At 53.0% G+C, this 14,830-nt stretch overlaps 6 protein-coding genes across 6 annotated transcripts; 5 read left to right on the top strand and 1 right to left on the bottom strand.

Annotated features, from left to right (window-relative positions):
- Positions 1-150: 150 nt before the first annotated feature.
- Positions 151-2,435, top strand: CC1G_02754 (hypothetical protein; the record flags this gene model as incomplete). Its single annotated transcript, XM_001828121.1, has 7 exons — positions 151-789; positions 852-1,012; positions 1,070-1,313; positions 1,371-1,682; positions 1,739-1,909; positions 1,960-2,079; positions 2,154-2,435. 7 exons carry the CDS (start codon positions 151-153, stop codon positions 2,433-2,435), a joined length of 1,929 nt encoding a protein of 642 aa, XP_001828173.1.
- A 261-nt stretch (positions 2,436-2,696) lies between these two features.
- Positions 2,697-4,065, top strand: CC1G_02753 (hypothetical protein; the record flags this gene model as incomplete). Its single annotated transcript, XM_001828120.2, has 3 exons — positions 2,697-3,103; positions 3,184-3,746; positions 3,812-4,065. 3 exons carry the CDS (start codon positions 2,697-2,699, stop codon positions 4,063-4,065), a joined length of 1,224 nt encoding a protein of 407 aa, XP_001828172.2.
- A 766-nt stretch (positions 4,066-4,831) lies between these two features.
- On the top strand, positions 4,832-8,246 carry CC1G_02752 (hypothetical protein; the record flags this gene model as incomplete). Its single annotated transcript, XM_001828119.2, has 10 exons — positions 4,832-5,041; positions 5,090-5,426; positions 5,492-6,036; positions 6,092-6,226; positions 6,282-6,425; positions 6,488-6,820; positions 6,889-7,180; positions 7,250-7,398; positions 7,464-7,760; positions 7,830-8,246. Exons 1-10 carry the CDS (start codon positions 4,937-4,939, stop codon positions 8,244-8,246), a joined length of 2,754 nt encoding a protein of 917 aa, XP_001828171.1. The 5' UTR covers positions 4,832-4,936.
- Positions 8,247-9,095: 849 nt separating this feature from the next.
- Positions 9,096-10,075, top strand: CC1G_02751 (hypothetical protein; the record flags this gene model as incomplete). Its single annotated transcript, XM_001828118.2, has 2 exons — positions 9,096-9,438; positions 9,504-10,075. 2 exons carry the CDS (start codon positions 9,096-9,098, stop codon positions 10,073-10,075), a joined length of 915 nt encoding a protein of 304 aa, XP_001828170.2.
- Positions 10,076-10,197: 122 nt separating this feature from the next.
- CC1G_02750 (hypothetical protein) lies at positions 10,198-12,269 on the bottom strand (the record flags this gene model as incomplete). Its single annotated transcript, XM_001828117.2, has 4 exons — positions 10,198-10,661; positions 10,730-10,874; positions 10,939-12,186; positions 12,249-12,269. 4 exons carry the CDS (start codon positions 12,267-12,269, stop codon positions 10,198-10,200), a joined length of 1,878 nt encoding a protein of 625 aa, XP_001828169.2.
- A 250-nt stretch (positions 12,270-12,519) lies between these two features.
- CC1G_02749 (hypothetical protein) lies at positions 12,520-14,299 on the top strand (the record flags this gene model as incomplete). Its single annotated transcript, XM_001828116.2, has 1 exon — positions 12,520-14,299. The coding sequence occupies exon 1, from the start codon at positions 12,689-12,691 to the stop codon at positions 14,297-14,299; it is 1,611 nt and encodes a 536-aa protein (XP_001828168.1). The 5' UTR covers positions 12,520-12,688.
- Positions 14,300-14,830: the final 531 nt, after the last annotated feature.

The raw sequence follows: 14,830 nt of genomic DNA, 5'->3' as shown, positions 1-14,830 counted from the left end.
CGGTAGAGTAGCAGGTAATGACACATCACCAAACAAATCCGAAATATCCCGGCGGGTAACATTTTTGCCTCTACTCCGACACCATCCTTCCTCTGTCCTGACTTCCAGGTCTTTTGGCAATCTTCCCACTACTTCCCTGCCACAGCGCCGATGTCGAAGGCCAAAAAACACAATCTCGACCCCAGCGTTGTCCTCCCGGATGGTTCCAAGCGCCATGGACGTACAGCACACTCCATCGATACCCCAGCGCCCAGCACCAAGGTCAACAAACGGTTGAAAAAAGATCAGAACGACGATAAGACAGCAAAGAAACGCCGACTTGCCTTGGAGAAGCAGCAGCAGCAGCTGCAACAGCTTGAAGACGACATTGAAGACCGCAATGCGCAGAGGGCAATGGCAGTGAAGGCAGTCGCTGCTGTAGAGGACAAGATACGTCGCAAAGAAAAAGAAGCCTTATTAAATGCCGAACACCCTCATCTATCAGCCATGGAGACTTACCTCTCGCTCGCAGCCCCAACCAACCAAAAGGATCACGACGACGATTGCGCCGACGCTGCCGACAATAATGAGACAGCCATCCCACCTCCAGAGTCCGACTTTTCGACCGATTCTGATGGTGCCAATCTCAACCCATTGAACCCGATGGACGTCGATGCTTCAGAGAATGGCAGTTGCTATTCAGAATCGGAAGAGAACAGCTTTGACGAGCCTGACGACGACGACGACGACGACGATGACGAGGGGTATAAAGCCAAGTTCCTTGCTCTGCGCAAGAAGCTGAGAGAGAAGGTGAGTTTGAGTTACCGTGTTATGAGGTTGACCATGTCACTCACTTGTGAGAGTCGTCACAGAAAATGAAAGGTGCCCTCCGCGCTGAAGTTGACGGCCAGCGCAAGCTCAAGTCTCATGCGCACTACAACCCAAAGCCAGCTCTGAAGGTACCAATCGACAAGGGCAGTGATGGGGGAGAGCAAGAAGAGATGTCCACGTCACGGCATGGCCATGGGAAATAGTGTGTTGTTGTTCACGCGATGGAACCAGTGATAGGACTTACCATTACTGTACACAGCCCTGCGAAGAAACCCACCAAAGAAGGTCTGAAGAAAGGGTGGGAGAAGTCGGCCAAGTTAATTCCCGCCTCCACAGCAATCAACAATCCACCCAAGAACAAGCCTCTCCCCAAGCCCTCCGATAAAGAGGACTGTAGCTCTGATGAAGGAACCGCCGGCATCCGCGATGAAATCCCACTGTCCACTCCGGCTGCTCGAAACCCAAAAGCGGTCAGTCTTAAACAAAAGAAAGGAACTCTCGAGGTAAACTGCACTATCCTACTGCCCTCCAACACACCTACTAATTTTGGTATTTGGCAGATGGGCATTTCAATCACTCCCGTCGACACCTCGTCCAAGGACAACACCATCCAAGGATCACGCAAGGGCCCCGATGTCGACAAGAAGGCAAAGAAAGGGTACTCGAGTGAGGACCTACCTTTTGAAGGCGAAGATCAGCTTGGTGGACTCAAGCTGTGGACCGACAAGGTTGTCCCCTCAGTCCTCAGCTGGGGTGGTAGCGAAGAGGACATCTTCGGTGTTGCCAGCCTTCCAGGATTCCAAGAGGTTGTGCAGGAGGCATGGGACGAGCAATTCCCCAAGAGTTCGACGAATAAAGCGGTGTTTTCTGTGGTGCGTATTCCTTTCCCAATTGTATCATTTTCTAACAGGGTCGCCACCGCTGCCAGGCAACCACTGCAGTTCGCACATGGCGTAGTACCTTTGGGAGGCGCGCATTAACGAAACTCGGCGACTATCTTCGTGAAGAACCGACCCTGCAAACGAAAGAAGCTCGAGTCAAATGGATCCGGGATCAACTCACCAACAATGTCTATGTCTTCAAGGACCCAGATGCCCAGGTGACGTCGGTAGTGTCTCTCCCAGGTTCTCATTGCTAACTGCTGTTCAGTCCGGGAGCTATCGTTCGCCTCTTCTTCTTCAAATCTACGCATACCACGAACATATTCTCGACAAAACGGACGATTTCTATGGACATCCTGTTGGAGCAATGGCGTTTGCAGCAACCGCGGTATGTTCCAGTTGTGTCTTGCCTCTGTTGGACCACGCTCACCAGTCACCCCATCCCTGCCACCTGGTGTCCAGCTTGAGCGCGCTCTGACTCTCTGGAAGGATGGTGTACCACCCGCAAAATCCGATGTCCGAAATTTCGTTCGCGGCCTCTGGGGACCTCGTGTCGAACACCACGTCAAATCCACTAAGCAATTGACCAAGAAGAAGTGGGGGAAGATTCGTAACGAAACCCTCAAGTACATCACCGGTGCAGACAGCGACGGGGAAGACAACGCTGAGAAGGCTGAAGTACACCGTGGCGCCAATACTGCGATCGTTGTATCAGAAGACGAGGAATCAACAGACGACGATTAATCCCTCCCCTGGTTCTCCTCACGCCGAGCCCCCTCTTCTGCCACTTTAATCATAGCTTTATTCTTCATTACTGATAATCTATATAAATCCCTACTAGCCTATTCTAGCCCCTGCCAAATACACAAATTTTGTCATCCCCCCATCGTTTGTGGCAGCCGTTGGTTGGCGTGTGCGCGTGTCAGGCAGCGGGAGTTGTGTCGCCATAATCTGGCATGTCGACACAAATCGAGCGTGGCGGGGTGTGGTAATCCGCCGGTCATTATGTCGCCACGGCCTGTTGTGGGGGCGTGGATGGGTGTGGTAGCCGCGGAACCACGGTCGCCACGCCCTGGGCCTTTTGCTGATGTAGTTCTCGCGGATAGGGACGTCAAAGACGTTGCAGAACGACTACTCTACCACTCAATCTCAATCAGCGACCGCCAGGATCTTCAAGCTACGCCAATTGAAACACTTGCGACGAACTACCAAAAGGCGGCAATGGTGAAGAAACTTCGAGTCGTCGTCGCTGGGTCTGAGGACGGCGTCATCATCTCCAGACTGTTGGAAGTGATGCCTCTGTTTGGAGCGCTCGTCGAGCTCGACCTCGAGCTGCTCTCTCCTCCTGAAGACCGAGAATCGATGGTATATTCAAACTATTGCAAAAGCGATGAAATCGTAAAGGCCCTAGTGTGAGTTGTCCGTCTGATATGCGCGGAAGATGGCGGCAGGCTTGGGCTGAAAGTTCCTGACGGATTTCCGCAATATACAGGACGGCGCCTTTTCGCTTAGGGGCACTCAAGATGAGCGACTGCCTACTATTGGAGAACCTCTCAGATATTCAGAGCTTAAGGGACGTCGAAATCGTCGTAATATATAGTACTGGAGAAGAACCCCCCACAGACCTCCAGCACGAGATTGTGTGTAAATGGGTCAATCCGGGAATCCTGGGGTGCGTACTCTGGGGTACGAGCTTCGGCACCTATGATCTATCAAGGACAAGAACGCAACTCCCAGCTATTTACCTCGCTCGAGATTTGGATTCCCTATGTGGGACGGTCTCGAGCGATTCAGATGGTCCAGTTCTCCTTCCCTGTATTTATCCAACTCAGCAAGAGAGGCTCTCGCTCTTGCGCAGTGTTGCTAGGGATTTGGAGGGAATTGGATACGACTATAGCCTCACAGGGAAGGTTTCAATTCGGGATATGACACTGTGGTGGGATGATATGCCGCCCATCCAGGAGATGCAAGAACTCTTTGAGGTTCTAATGGAATGCTTCCCTGATTTAGTCAGACTTTGTATCGCCATTGATTCGTACAAGCCAATGATTTTAGGTGCGATCTTCATTATTCTTCCTCGAAGCTGATGCTGACAAGACACTTCGCCCCATCTTGCGCAGAAGAACCAGTCACTGAACAGCTTAGAGAAGCCTCGTGTGTTCTAGCGGCGTCGAACATTACGAAGATCTCGTTGATCGTTATTCATGGAGTCCTTGCGCCTATCCCACTCCCATGGGAGGAGTATGTCCGGAACGCGGACCGTTGGAAGTCTGTTCTTCCGAAATTGACGGCGGTGCACGTGCATGGAGGGCATAATTTGGATTTGGATGAACAGGGACAATGGTTTGAGAACGATGTAATGGGTGAGGAGTAGGGAGGTGCATCCGATGTAGTGGTACGCCATATATAACCACGGAGGAATGAAGAGGGCTCCCAAGCACTGCTGAAGATGGAGTTTATCCCGAGTTGACAGGGCATCAAGATTGCTCGTAGGTTACTGCCAGCGGTAGGAATGCAAGCGCCCGGATTTGAAACAAACGCCCGTCTGATGTAATCGAACACAGCCACATTGATGCCACGTTCGATGAGGGATGTGGAGCGCTTTGTCGTTCGCCCACAACATATCGTACGCTGCACCAAGCAACTGCTCCTCTGGTGCATCTTTATCTGAAGAACACGGAACGCAGCACTGTCATTATAGCCACGAACAACCGAGCCCTATGACGACTTCGCCCCCTACTCTGAAGCGCCAGTGCTTTGGCTGCTCAGGTTGAACATCCAATTTTTGGAGCGATGCTGCCTTTCGGATCCCTGTGCGCTACAGTTTCGGGTTACGTCCTCCTCGATATCGCCCTCCATTGCTCTCATACACGTGTAGGATAACATCCCTCCCTTGACATCATTTCTGGCCTTTATACCCAGGAAACCGAAAAAGATATCCACTTGCAATGGTCCAACATTACCTTGACGTCACGCGTCCTGCTGCGACTCAGGAGGCGACTGGCGTCAATGGAATCGCGAAGTGGGGTACCATGACGTTATACCAGCCATCATCGTCATCCATGGAGCATTCAAAAAGGAGACTTATAGCCCACCTCACTTGCCCAAACGAACGATACTCTCAATCCCACCAAGCTTCTCTTGCATTCTCCAACCCCGTTTGAAGCCTTTTTCACGACCCGAACAAAGCATCTGTTATATCTTTTGTATAATCGACGACTTCTTTTGACGACACACTAATCGCTATGTCGCTGCCTCAAGCTCGAAAGGAAGTTTCTCCCAACCCTGCCCGTAACACTGTTGTCGACCCAGTCGACAAGCAGGCCCAAGCTGCCGACGTCGAGCGAAAGGTACGTCGAGGAGCTAATGCTTTTAGTTCATTACTTACATTTCTTTAGCTTCGACTCTATGGCGTAATCCAAGCCTTCCGCAAAGGCAAACTCCCATCCAACACCCAAATCGACCAAACCCTCGACTACGTCCTAAACCACTCCCCTGTCGAAACCCACAAGCTTTCCCCTGAAGGCCAGAAACTCGTTCAAGATGTTCGAGATATAATCGGCACCGCCAAGCTCATGGTCCAGGAGAAGAACGCCGACGAGCTCCTTCAAAACTTCATCTGGCACACCCAAGGCGCAAGCCGTGACGGCGAAGTGAAGCTAGGGGACGTTGTGGCTGAAGCTACGAGCTCTGCACCCGTCGACAGCGAAAAGGCGAGGCAGGATGGGCAAGATGGTAAGTGTTTCGTTTTGGAATTCGCGTCGGATCCAAGGCTGATGTTTGCTCGTATTTAACTTCAGCCCTTAAACATCTCCGCACTCTCGTCACCCTCGTTCTCACCAACAGCGAAGTCCGCAAGCTTCTTTCCGACTTCAGCATCATTGGTCGCGACCTCCTCGCCATCGGCGCCTCCAAAGCAGCGGGCACCGTCGCTCCCCACCCCGACCAACTCCGCCAAGTCGACCAGACAGCCCCCAGCGACCAGTTCATCACCGAAGGAGGACGCGTCGCTGGCCCCAACGAGACGCCTGTACTCGAAGGCAATGTACCGTTCACGGGAAAGAAGGTTCGACAGCACCCCGATGAGGATACTGCCTACCTTCAGGACCAGAGCCAGTTTGGAGCGCAGGGAGGAAGGCCGGTTGGGGATGTTGTGCAGGAAAATCAGAGGCGGTATGAGGAGGCGAAGGGTGAAGGGTTCAAGGCTGGACAGGAGGCGCTTGGACAGGCTAGGCGCGAGGCTGAGGAATATCGACACCTCGAGGAAGAGGGGAATGAACAAGGAAAGGAGGCGAAGAAGAAGGGTATCATGGGTAGGATGAGGGATGTCCGTGATAACGTTCGGGTATGTCTCATCGTTGGATCTTATTCTGGGCCTCCGAGGGTAACGGTATTCGTAGGATAACCTCAACGAGCGTATTCCACAAGAGCACAAGGACCGCGCCAACGAGCAGGCCGAGCGTGGAAAGAAGTTCTTCACTGAGGAGTACTTCCCTGAGGAACGACGCGACCAGTTCATCTTCCGTGCTAAGAAGGTACGCATCTCGTCAACCGTCGCGCTCATTTCTCTCGTATTCACATCCGTCACAGGTCATCCTCGAGTGTCAGAAGCACGACAACTATCAAGATTCGATGCGCTGGCTGCTCGGATACCTTGAAGAGTACGTCAAGCACGGTCGCACTGTGGGCCAGACCACCCAGCAGCGCACCAAGGAGAAGGTCCCTGCTGACAAGGTTTGTCTTCGCCTTCCCGTTCTCACCTCCGATGCTCATGTCGTCTACTCTACCCACTATAGGATCACCCCATCAAGCTCGCTACCCTCGAGCTCCGCACCCTCCTCGAACGCTTCGCCAACAACACGTCAACGAACGGAATCTTCGACGCCATGGACGCCCTCGCCGACGACGCCCGCCGCGACGAAGGCTTGCGCGAGTGGTTCCGCAGTGTCAACATCTGGATGCGCAAGGTCTTCTTGGAGCCTGGATACATCATCGAGCCCGACTGCGATAACCAGGCCCGTAATTTGCGGGAGAGCGGAAGGCGGTTCTACGATGGGAAGTACAAGGGTCACTTTGACAACTTGTTCAATACGATCGGGGAATGGTTTAAGGCTATGGGCGATGATCCTGTGAGTTTCACCACCTTGTCTGAGATCGCGAGTAGCTAGCTGACAGAACTTTTACTTGTAACTTGTAGCTCAACCAACGATTCGGAGATGACTGGGCTCGCCTTACCAAAGACCTCCTCTTCGACGCTGAGGGGAACCTCAAGTTCAAGCCCCATCTCTGGAACGATATCCGACGCGTCATTGCGCCCCAGCTCATCCAGAAGGTCGGGTACCTCCCCATCCCCCGCATCGAGTACACGGACGACAGTTTGGATTTGGTGGTCGAGAATTTGACTCTTCAGGGACGCAACCTCTTCCCCAATATTGTCTCGTTCGACGTGCACAACTTTGTCAAGTTCTCGCCTTATGATTCCATCCCTGGTACGTCGTCTGCGTATATGATTCAAGGTGACAGTGGAGCCGGTTTGCTGACAGTGTTCGATGATTTAGACGAGACGCACCACAAGATTTCGTTCACCCTTCAGCATATCCAAGCCGACATGCGCGACGTTGCGTTCTACTACCACAAGAAGAGTGGTATTCCCAAGATGAAAGATAGCGGTCTCGCCGACGTCTTGATCGGTGGTGAAGGTGTTTCGGTACGTGTCCCTCCACTTATCCCCCCCTCCATCCACTTAACACTCGTATCTCCCCCTGTCTTTAGGCCCACGTCACCCTCGTCTCAACCACCCGCGACCGCTCCTCCGTCTTCCACGTCCAAGACGTCAACGTCAAGGTGGACAACCTCAAGTTCTCCATCCGGGACTCGAAGCATGATTTTCTCTACAAGACTCTTCGCCCCTTGGCTACTGGATTGATCAAGAGGCAGATCCAGAAAGCGATTAGGGATGGATTGAGGACTGCGTTGGAGTATGTTGATGGACAGCTTGTTGGTGTGAGGGATAGGATGGAGAGTGCGAAGGTTACGGAGGGGCAGAGTCGGGCTGAGGTTTTGCGGGATGTGAGTTTCTTTCGTCTTCCGAATTCGAGGAGTGAGATGAGACAAGGTACTGATTCTCTGGCCGTACAGCTCTTCAACCGTTCCAAAGCCACCGCCCACGAAGCCGATGCACGCACGGACGTCAAAGTGGAGCGCGGGGCCGTCGGCGGGTCCATCCGTACCTCCACCTCCTCTTCCTCCTCCACGCATTCGTCAGGGAAGGAGTCGCAGTTTAAGATTGTGTCGGATAAGAGGCAATCGTTGCTGAGTAGTGTGGGGAACCCTGCTGGGTGGGTTAATAGGGCTGCGGAGAAGGAGGCGGTGAGTGAGAAGGTTACGCCTGGGTTGGTTGGGGAGGGTGAGAGGGGGTGGAGGAGTGATGCGTTTACGATTACGCCTAATGTGCCTGCCACTCAGGCTGCTACGCATGGTCATGGAACGGCTGCGCATGGTGCGACGGCTCATGGTGCCACTGCCCATGGCCAGCAGGTTCCGACCAGGAACTAGGCGTTCGGTGAAGTGTGGTGATGACCTTCTCATCTGACTTTTTGCGATCTTTTGACCTTTTCGAATCGATGTCCCCCCTTCTATGCATTCACATCATTCGCTTTCGATTAATGCAGCCTTCTGTGGTGATCCTTTCGTCTTTTTATTTTTCTTTCGCTTAATGGGACGCTTCGCATGGTCTCGAGTTTGTTGCGTTACTTGTAATTGTATTACCTACGACGTGGATGGACTTTTGTTTTTTTCTTGATACCTTTCGACATCGATGATGTACTTGTATCGCTGTGTGATATGATACTATGCTTTGTTTCGAGTAATCGCATGGATTGCTTGTGGTTTTTCAACGAGATATCCTCCGAGTTCTTGAGTTCCGGCGGCGAGCCTAATCTTCGGAAATTTCGGTGTATCGATGAGTTTGACCCTCAAAAAAGTGTAACACGGACACAGCTTGTCGACTGATTCGAGTGAGTGCTGAGTGCTCGTTCTGCCCGAACCAACACGCCGCAAGATTAACATTTAACAGGAGACGACCTGGAATAACGTAGGCGCCCATCGGACTTCCCCGTAAGCGCCCGCACAGCCGTGGTGAGATCAAGAGAGATCGCCGCAAGCGACTGTCTACAGTAAGAAGTCTAACGGACTCTAAATAAGTACAACAAAATGTATCTGTCAACTTCGCCTGTCCGGTTGGAACAGCATCCGGTGGGTTCTTTAGACATACAGCACCGCCTTGGGATGGATGGCGGTTCTTAAATACATTCTCTTCTCTTTCGTCCACCCTTCCCGCAGCAACTCACCATCAGCGAAGGCATAATGGGGTTGAGCAACTCAAAGCCTGTCTCTCCGAGCGCCATGTCTCAGCCTCCCACCAACCCTGTATCGGAAAAGACAGGGCTGTGGTGGATCGATGGCCAAAGGTTTTCGCCCCTGTACACGGTCCTTCCCGCCGAGATCAGGATCCTCATCTTCAAGTTTACACTCGCCAAAGACGTCGATTTGAAGAATCTGTACCCCTTCGAGGCGTTCTACTACAGACCAGGATGTGCGGGGCCCATGCGAGCCGATCTCGGCTTGTTGCGCACTTGCAGGAGGGTCTATCGCGAAGCCAAGGATTTGGTTTGGGATCCTTCAACGGGAAATTGTGAAGAGACGTTTTGGTGGGGTGGAACTATCCATAGACCCAAAGAATGTCGCTGTGAGTAGACAGTCTGTTCTGTTATCCCCCCTGTCACACCGCTAATAATTCCACAAACTACTTAGCGTACCTGCATCGCAATCGTTCATGGGAAGGAACGTCTTCGACTATCCTCACCAGGCCTTACACTGAATCGCAGTGGTCCAGGATGACGAGCATACACTTGTACATGGAGGCGCATTGCTGTACGACTCCGGTCTTTACCGGTTTCTTCGCTCGCCTTGCGCATCTCCGGCCTCGAGTCATCCGAATCACCTTTCGGCGTACAGATTGGATTGGGTGGGAGGCAGTCTCAGGGGGTCTCAGTTTAGGGACAGACGTTCCTTGGTATCACGACGATGCGCAAGCTACAGGAGCGATTCCGAATAGCGTGGAAGCGATAATTCTGGAGCTCGAGACCGTAGAGTGGAGGTCGGACGAGGTGGATGACGTGATAACGATGATGTTTGACCATTCGAGCAGGTGTAGATGGAAGCGGGAGGATGGGCGGTACTTGGTGTTAGACAGGCAGGCGGGTGTTAAGCAGTGGGATTGGATGGGAACGTCGAGACCTGGGTATGTTGGGTATAAGTCCCAGCCCTTGGAGTTTCAGACGCAGTACACCGTGAAGGTTTTGATGTTTACTCTGAGATACTAGGTGCTGCAATTTACAAGCCTGGAACCTGCTCTGGAGGTCGCGTGTTCTTGCTGATCGGATGGAAAAGGACTCAGGAGTTAGGTCCATTCTTGAGGTTTGAACATACGAAAACGAACGTCGACTCACTCAATCTGAATGGCATTACGCAGGGGAATCCACCCATCCTTTCCATCCTTCGGCGCAAACTCGACAACCATCGTCACCCTAAACCACATATTCCAAGCAAAAATCGCCAACATCAATCTAGTTTCCGTATCCCGCCGAGCTCCAAAATTCTGAACGATCGTGTCCATCCTCGACTCCATCGCAGGACAGACAGGGTGGCAGCCCATCTCTCGGCGGAGTTGAGGGTAATCTTCAATAGGGATGACGTCCCAGTCAAAGTTGTCGCCATTAAAAGTGCAGAGGTTGAGGAACACGAAATGGGGTTGGTGGAGTAGTGAGGCGTGGCGGCAGCGGTGGCCCCGTTGTGCGTTGTTGTTTCTGTCCTCCATGCCCATTTGGATCCCGTGGAACGCGGATAAAAGGGTTTGAAGCTGGAACGCGCGCGTTTGGGCGGTGTAACTGAGGTTTCTCGTTCGAAGGACTAAGGGCGAGGTGGAGGGCATTAGGGTGTTAGGAATAAATGGTCAGAAACTGGAAAGAGCGTAATACCTGCACGGCTGTGGCGCATTATTTTGCACTCTGTGCGATGTCGCGACTTCCAATCCTGACGCTGGCATTCAGGACTGCAATAAACGACAGTCTGACAATCAGCGCAGGTCTTCGAAATGGAGAAGCGTCGCGTTGGGGTGGTGTGCTAACGGGAACGTCCGTTAGGACAGAAAGTATGTGCATATGGTACCGGAGGTCTGACCACGTACGTTGAGGTTATCGCAAATGCGAAGAGGATCGAGGGTGCAGTGTGTCAGTGTGTCCTCTTGATCACCGAGTTCTTGAAGGAATGGCTTCCACCCTTGGACAGCAGGACGGAGTTGTGATACTTTGGCAAGTACCTTCGGAGGCATCTGAGCGAATTCGTCGACAAGTGCACCCAGCGTGCGCGGATAATACAGGTACCCCCTCCAATACTCGAGCATCATCTCGGCGACACGTTGATCATCTCGACGGGTTGGTGTTCCAGAAGTAAGTAAGCCCGCCACGACGCCTGGAAGTCCCAGGGACGATAGCTCTGCGACAGCTTTGACAGGGTTTGAGAACGGTCCCACAGCGTAGGCGGTGAACATGTGTTGAACGACTATCAGGGAATGGTCGACTCCTAGTCGGTGGGCGAACTGGGCCAAGAATTCCATCCAGACCTTCAGGATGTCCATTTTCGTCAACCAAGCCTGGATATTGGGATCGCGGCTGAGGTCCATTCCGAGGTCTTCGATGTCAGACAGGTAGTCTAGCGCGATCCTCATGGCGGTGGTGCTACCTCTGGGTCCAGCCGCATCGGTAAACACGGACGAGAGATGAGTGACGCGGTTAGAGAACGCGAGAGCGTAGTTTCTGGTATTATCCTGCGACGATAGGACGTGGTCGTGGAGGATGATCGACCCGACTGGGTGCCTCCTGAAGCTTCTCAGAATTCGAAACACGGGACAGCCATTGGGAAGGTACGGGTCGGCGTAGGGCTGAAGGTCGGAGGCGGTGTGCGTCCAGAGAGTAAAGCCAATTTTCATCGCCGTTTCGGAGGATAGAATGGGCGACTTCAAACTCGGATCAAGGTCCATAACGTTGGCAAGCGTCGAAGCGAGCCGCAAGATCACCGACCTCCACTCTGGACCGTTCGTATGGCGGAACAACGCATATAGGACGCTCGCATGGATACACTCGAGGATGCTGTACAGCTGCCCAGAGACCTTGGACACGGTGGCCGTTTTATAGGTCAGAGTGCGATCGCAGTGTAGCACGGCTACTCCGAGACAGGAGAGCGCAGTGATGCAGAGGTCCAGGACGGCGGCTATCTTGCTGTAGTCGATCACCCGTGAGGAAAGTTGGATCTTGGGTGGTTTTTGGAGGTGGTGGAGTATTGCGTCTAGGAGAGTCAAGTTGTAGTTTTGTTGAGAGATGAGCGAAGTCAAGTCGTCCAAGGCGCTTGTGTCGCCGTTTCTCGCTGCTAATAGGAGCTGATTGGAAGGGCATGATAATTTAGCATTGACAACGGGTAATCCAACCTGAGCTCAATCACCTCTCGTGGTAATACAGTCATACCAGTCATCAATCCAGGAGATATGTTCGTTGGACGCCAGACGGTCCAGGTTCTACGACTTTGCAGGTATGGGTGAAGCCAAGGTGAAGCGTACCTTTCCCATTTGATCGGAAAATCGTCCTATTTGGCAAGGTTGTTGATGGAAAACAATGCGCTCCGCGCACCCCGCCCATCGCGGCCCTGTGATCACCGACGTGAAGTTGGCCACGGCCACTCGTCATGACTCGGTGCAAAGATACCGTAAACCGCTCATATCTTCCCGGATTGCTGCTTTTGAGTTAGTGTTGACTGACTCTGCGTACTTGACGGGGCACATGGCCTACTTCTTACAAGTGCCGCGATTCTTAAATAGAAAGGCATCGCATCGCATTGATTCATCCACAAGTTGACGCACACAGTAGTTCTCCACCACTGCTTTCATGGATACCGACAGCCCTGCCTCATCGATGGACGCTACAATGGGCCAACCTGCGCTCACCGTCGAGGACCAGCCAGCGGCAGATTTCTCCCCCTCATCCTCCAACAAGACCAAGTCCATCGACATCGACATCGACATCGACTTGTCGCCGGCCAAGGTAAACCCACAGGACCAATCCATCCTCTACCACACCCTCCCCCTCGAACTCCGCCGCCAAATCTTCATCGCCTACTTCACATCATACTCACACCCCTCCAAACCCTACCGATTCCTTTCCTATTACTACCGCCCAGGTCATACGGCGCCCAAGTGCACCGACGTTGCGCTGTTGAGGGTGTGCAGGAGGGTGTACGCGGAGGCGCGGGAGCTCGTCTGGCATAAGGATACGGGGAACGGTGAAGAGTCGTTTTGGATCGGGAGCGCTGAGAGGAGGCCTAGGAGTCATCGGTTAGAGTTTGGAGGAGGGGAGCGTTATCATTGGGACTCGGATGTGCAGGTAGACCCGGAGGAGGAGGCTAGTCAGTTTCTGGATGATGTTGCGGGATGGGAAATAAACGACGAAGACATACACGTTGGGGAGATGTGGGACCAGCTCGCCCAGTCTCACACTTCAATCGCAGGGGATCCCGCTGTTGGCCAGGTCGCAGAAGAGCTGTTGGCGGGGGGTCCGGACGTGCCGATGTTCTTAGGCCATTTGGATGCCGAAGCCTCTGACGAGGTGGTGGTGGCCGACGAACCCGACGCCTCTGTGAGTGGTGCGTCGGACCAGATGGGCGACGGTGGTAGTCCTTCTGTGGATTTTGTCGAGGAAGACGGGGACGGCTGGGCCACTGAGGAGGAGGCACAATTCACCGACTCTGACGCCGATGACTCTGATTCGGGCAGCGCTCTCTACGCTGATGGTTTCATCGACGTTGACCACGACGACGCCATCTTCGACGATATTAGCGACAACCTGAACATCATCGGCCACTACGATATAATCATGGACCTCCACTCCATCGACCACCCCCGCCAATCGCGTCGAACGTCCCTGTTCACTCCATCCCAGTGGTCCAAAATCACCAAAATCCAGATCTTCCCCCAGATGTACGCCTGTAAATCCTACGAATTCGCCGCCTTCTTCACGTCGGTACCTGAGCTCCAACCGAAGACCGTCGTGATCACGATACGGTACACAGACTGGTGGTGGTGGGAGCGCGACAATGCCTTGGACTTGACCATCGCACCCCCTTCAACAGAGATGTACTTCCCACCCAGCGTCGAGACGCTCGTTCTGGAGCTAGAGACGATCGAGAAGAAAAAGGGCGAGCTTGAGGCGCATATTCGGGATGTGATTCGGGGGAAGGAGGGTTGGAAGTGGAAGAGGTTTGATGGAGAGTGCTTGGAGCTTGATGTGGGTGACCTGTCGGAGGACGAGGCTTTGAAGAGGATGGCTCAGTGGGAGTGGATGGGGCCGACGAAGTTTAATGGTGCGAATGGGCCTGGATATGAGCATCATCCGGAGGGGAACGAAATGAAGTATATTGTGCGAGCGCTCATTTTTAAAGCATTGCCCTCGAAGGAGGGACTGGAAAAGATTCCTGAGGTGGCCACCGAGGGAAAAGTGTAATTGTTATAACGACATGCGATCTCTGACTTGTACCGCCGGACATTCCAATTCCCCAGTGTTCTCCTGACTTGTATGTATGCATTCTGAATCCAATATGGCCGCAGTTCGTCCCAGAAAATAAAGGTCGGCGCTTTCGATCAACGTTGATTGGTTTCTGCCCCTCGCGCCGCATAACGACTGGACATTGGAACTATATGGCCCTCATCAAATCCTCTGAATCCTCTTTGTGCCAGTTCGACTACCTCTGAGTCGCATCCTCATCGCTGGAAATGGCGTTTGGAGAGTCTGTCCCGCCCCTGAGGGGTGAGGCCTGACCGGTGACCCCTCATGGCGGTCACTGTCGACGTCACCGCCATAGGGGACCCCACCCGACGACTGGAAGCTAAAATGGGTCTCTTTTCCCCTCCCAGATTATTCGTACGGAACTGAAACTACTGGGGTGGCTTCCAATAGCAGAACGTATGGCCTTCCTTTCAGTGTCGGAATATTGACCGAGTCTCCTACGATACTGGGCATTTTTAGTGTGTACTC

Source organism: Coprinopsis cinerea (genome assembly GCF_000182895.1).
Source record: "Coprinopsis cinerea okayama7#130 chromosome 1 map unlocalized cont3.1, whole genome shotgun sequence".
NCBI classification, from domain to species: Eukaryota; Fungi; Basidiomycota; class Agaricomycetes; order Agaricales; family Psathyrellaceae; genus Coprinopsis; species Coprinopsis cinerea.
Note: the sequence above shows the minus strand (reverse complement) of the source record. Positions and strands in the feature narration are given on the sequence as shown.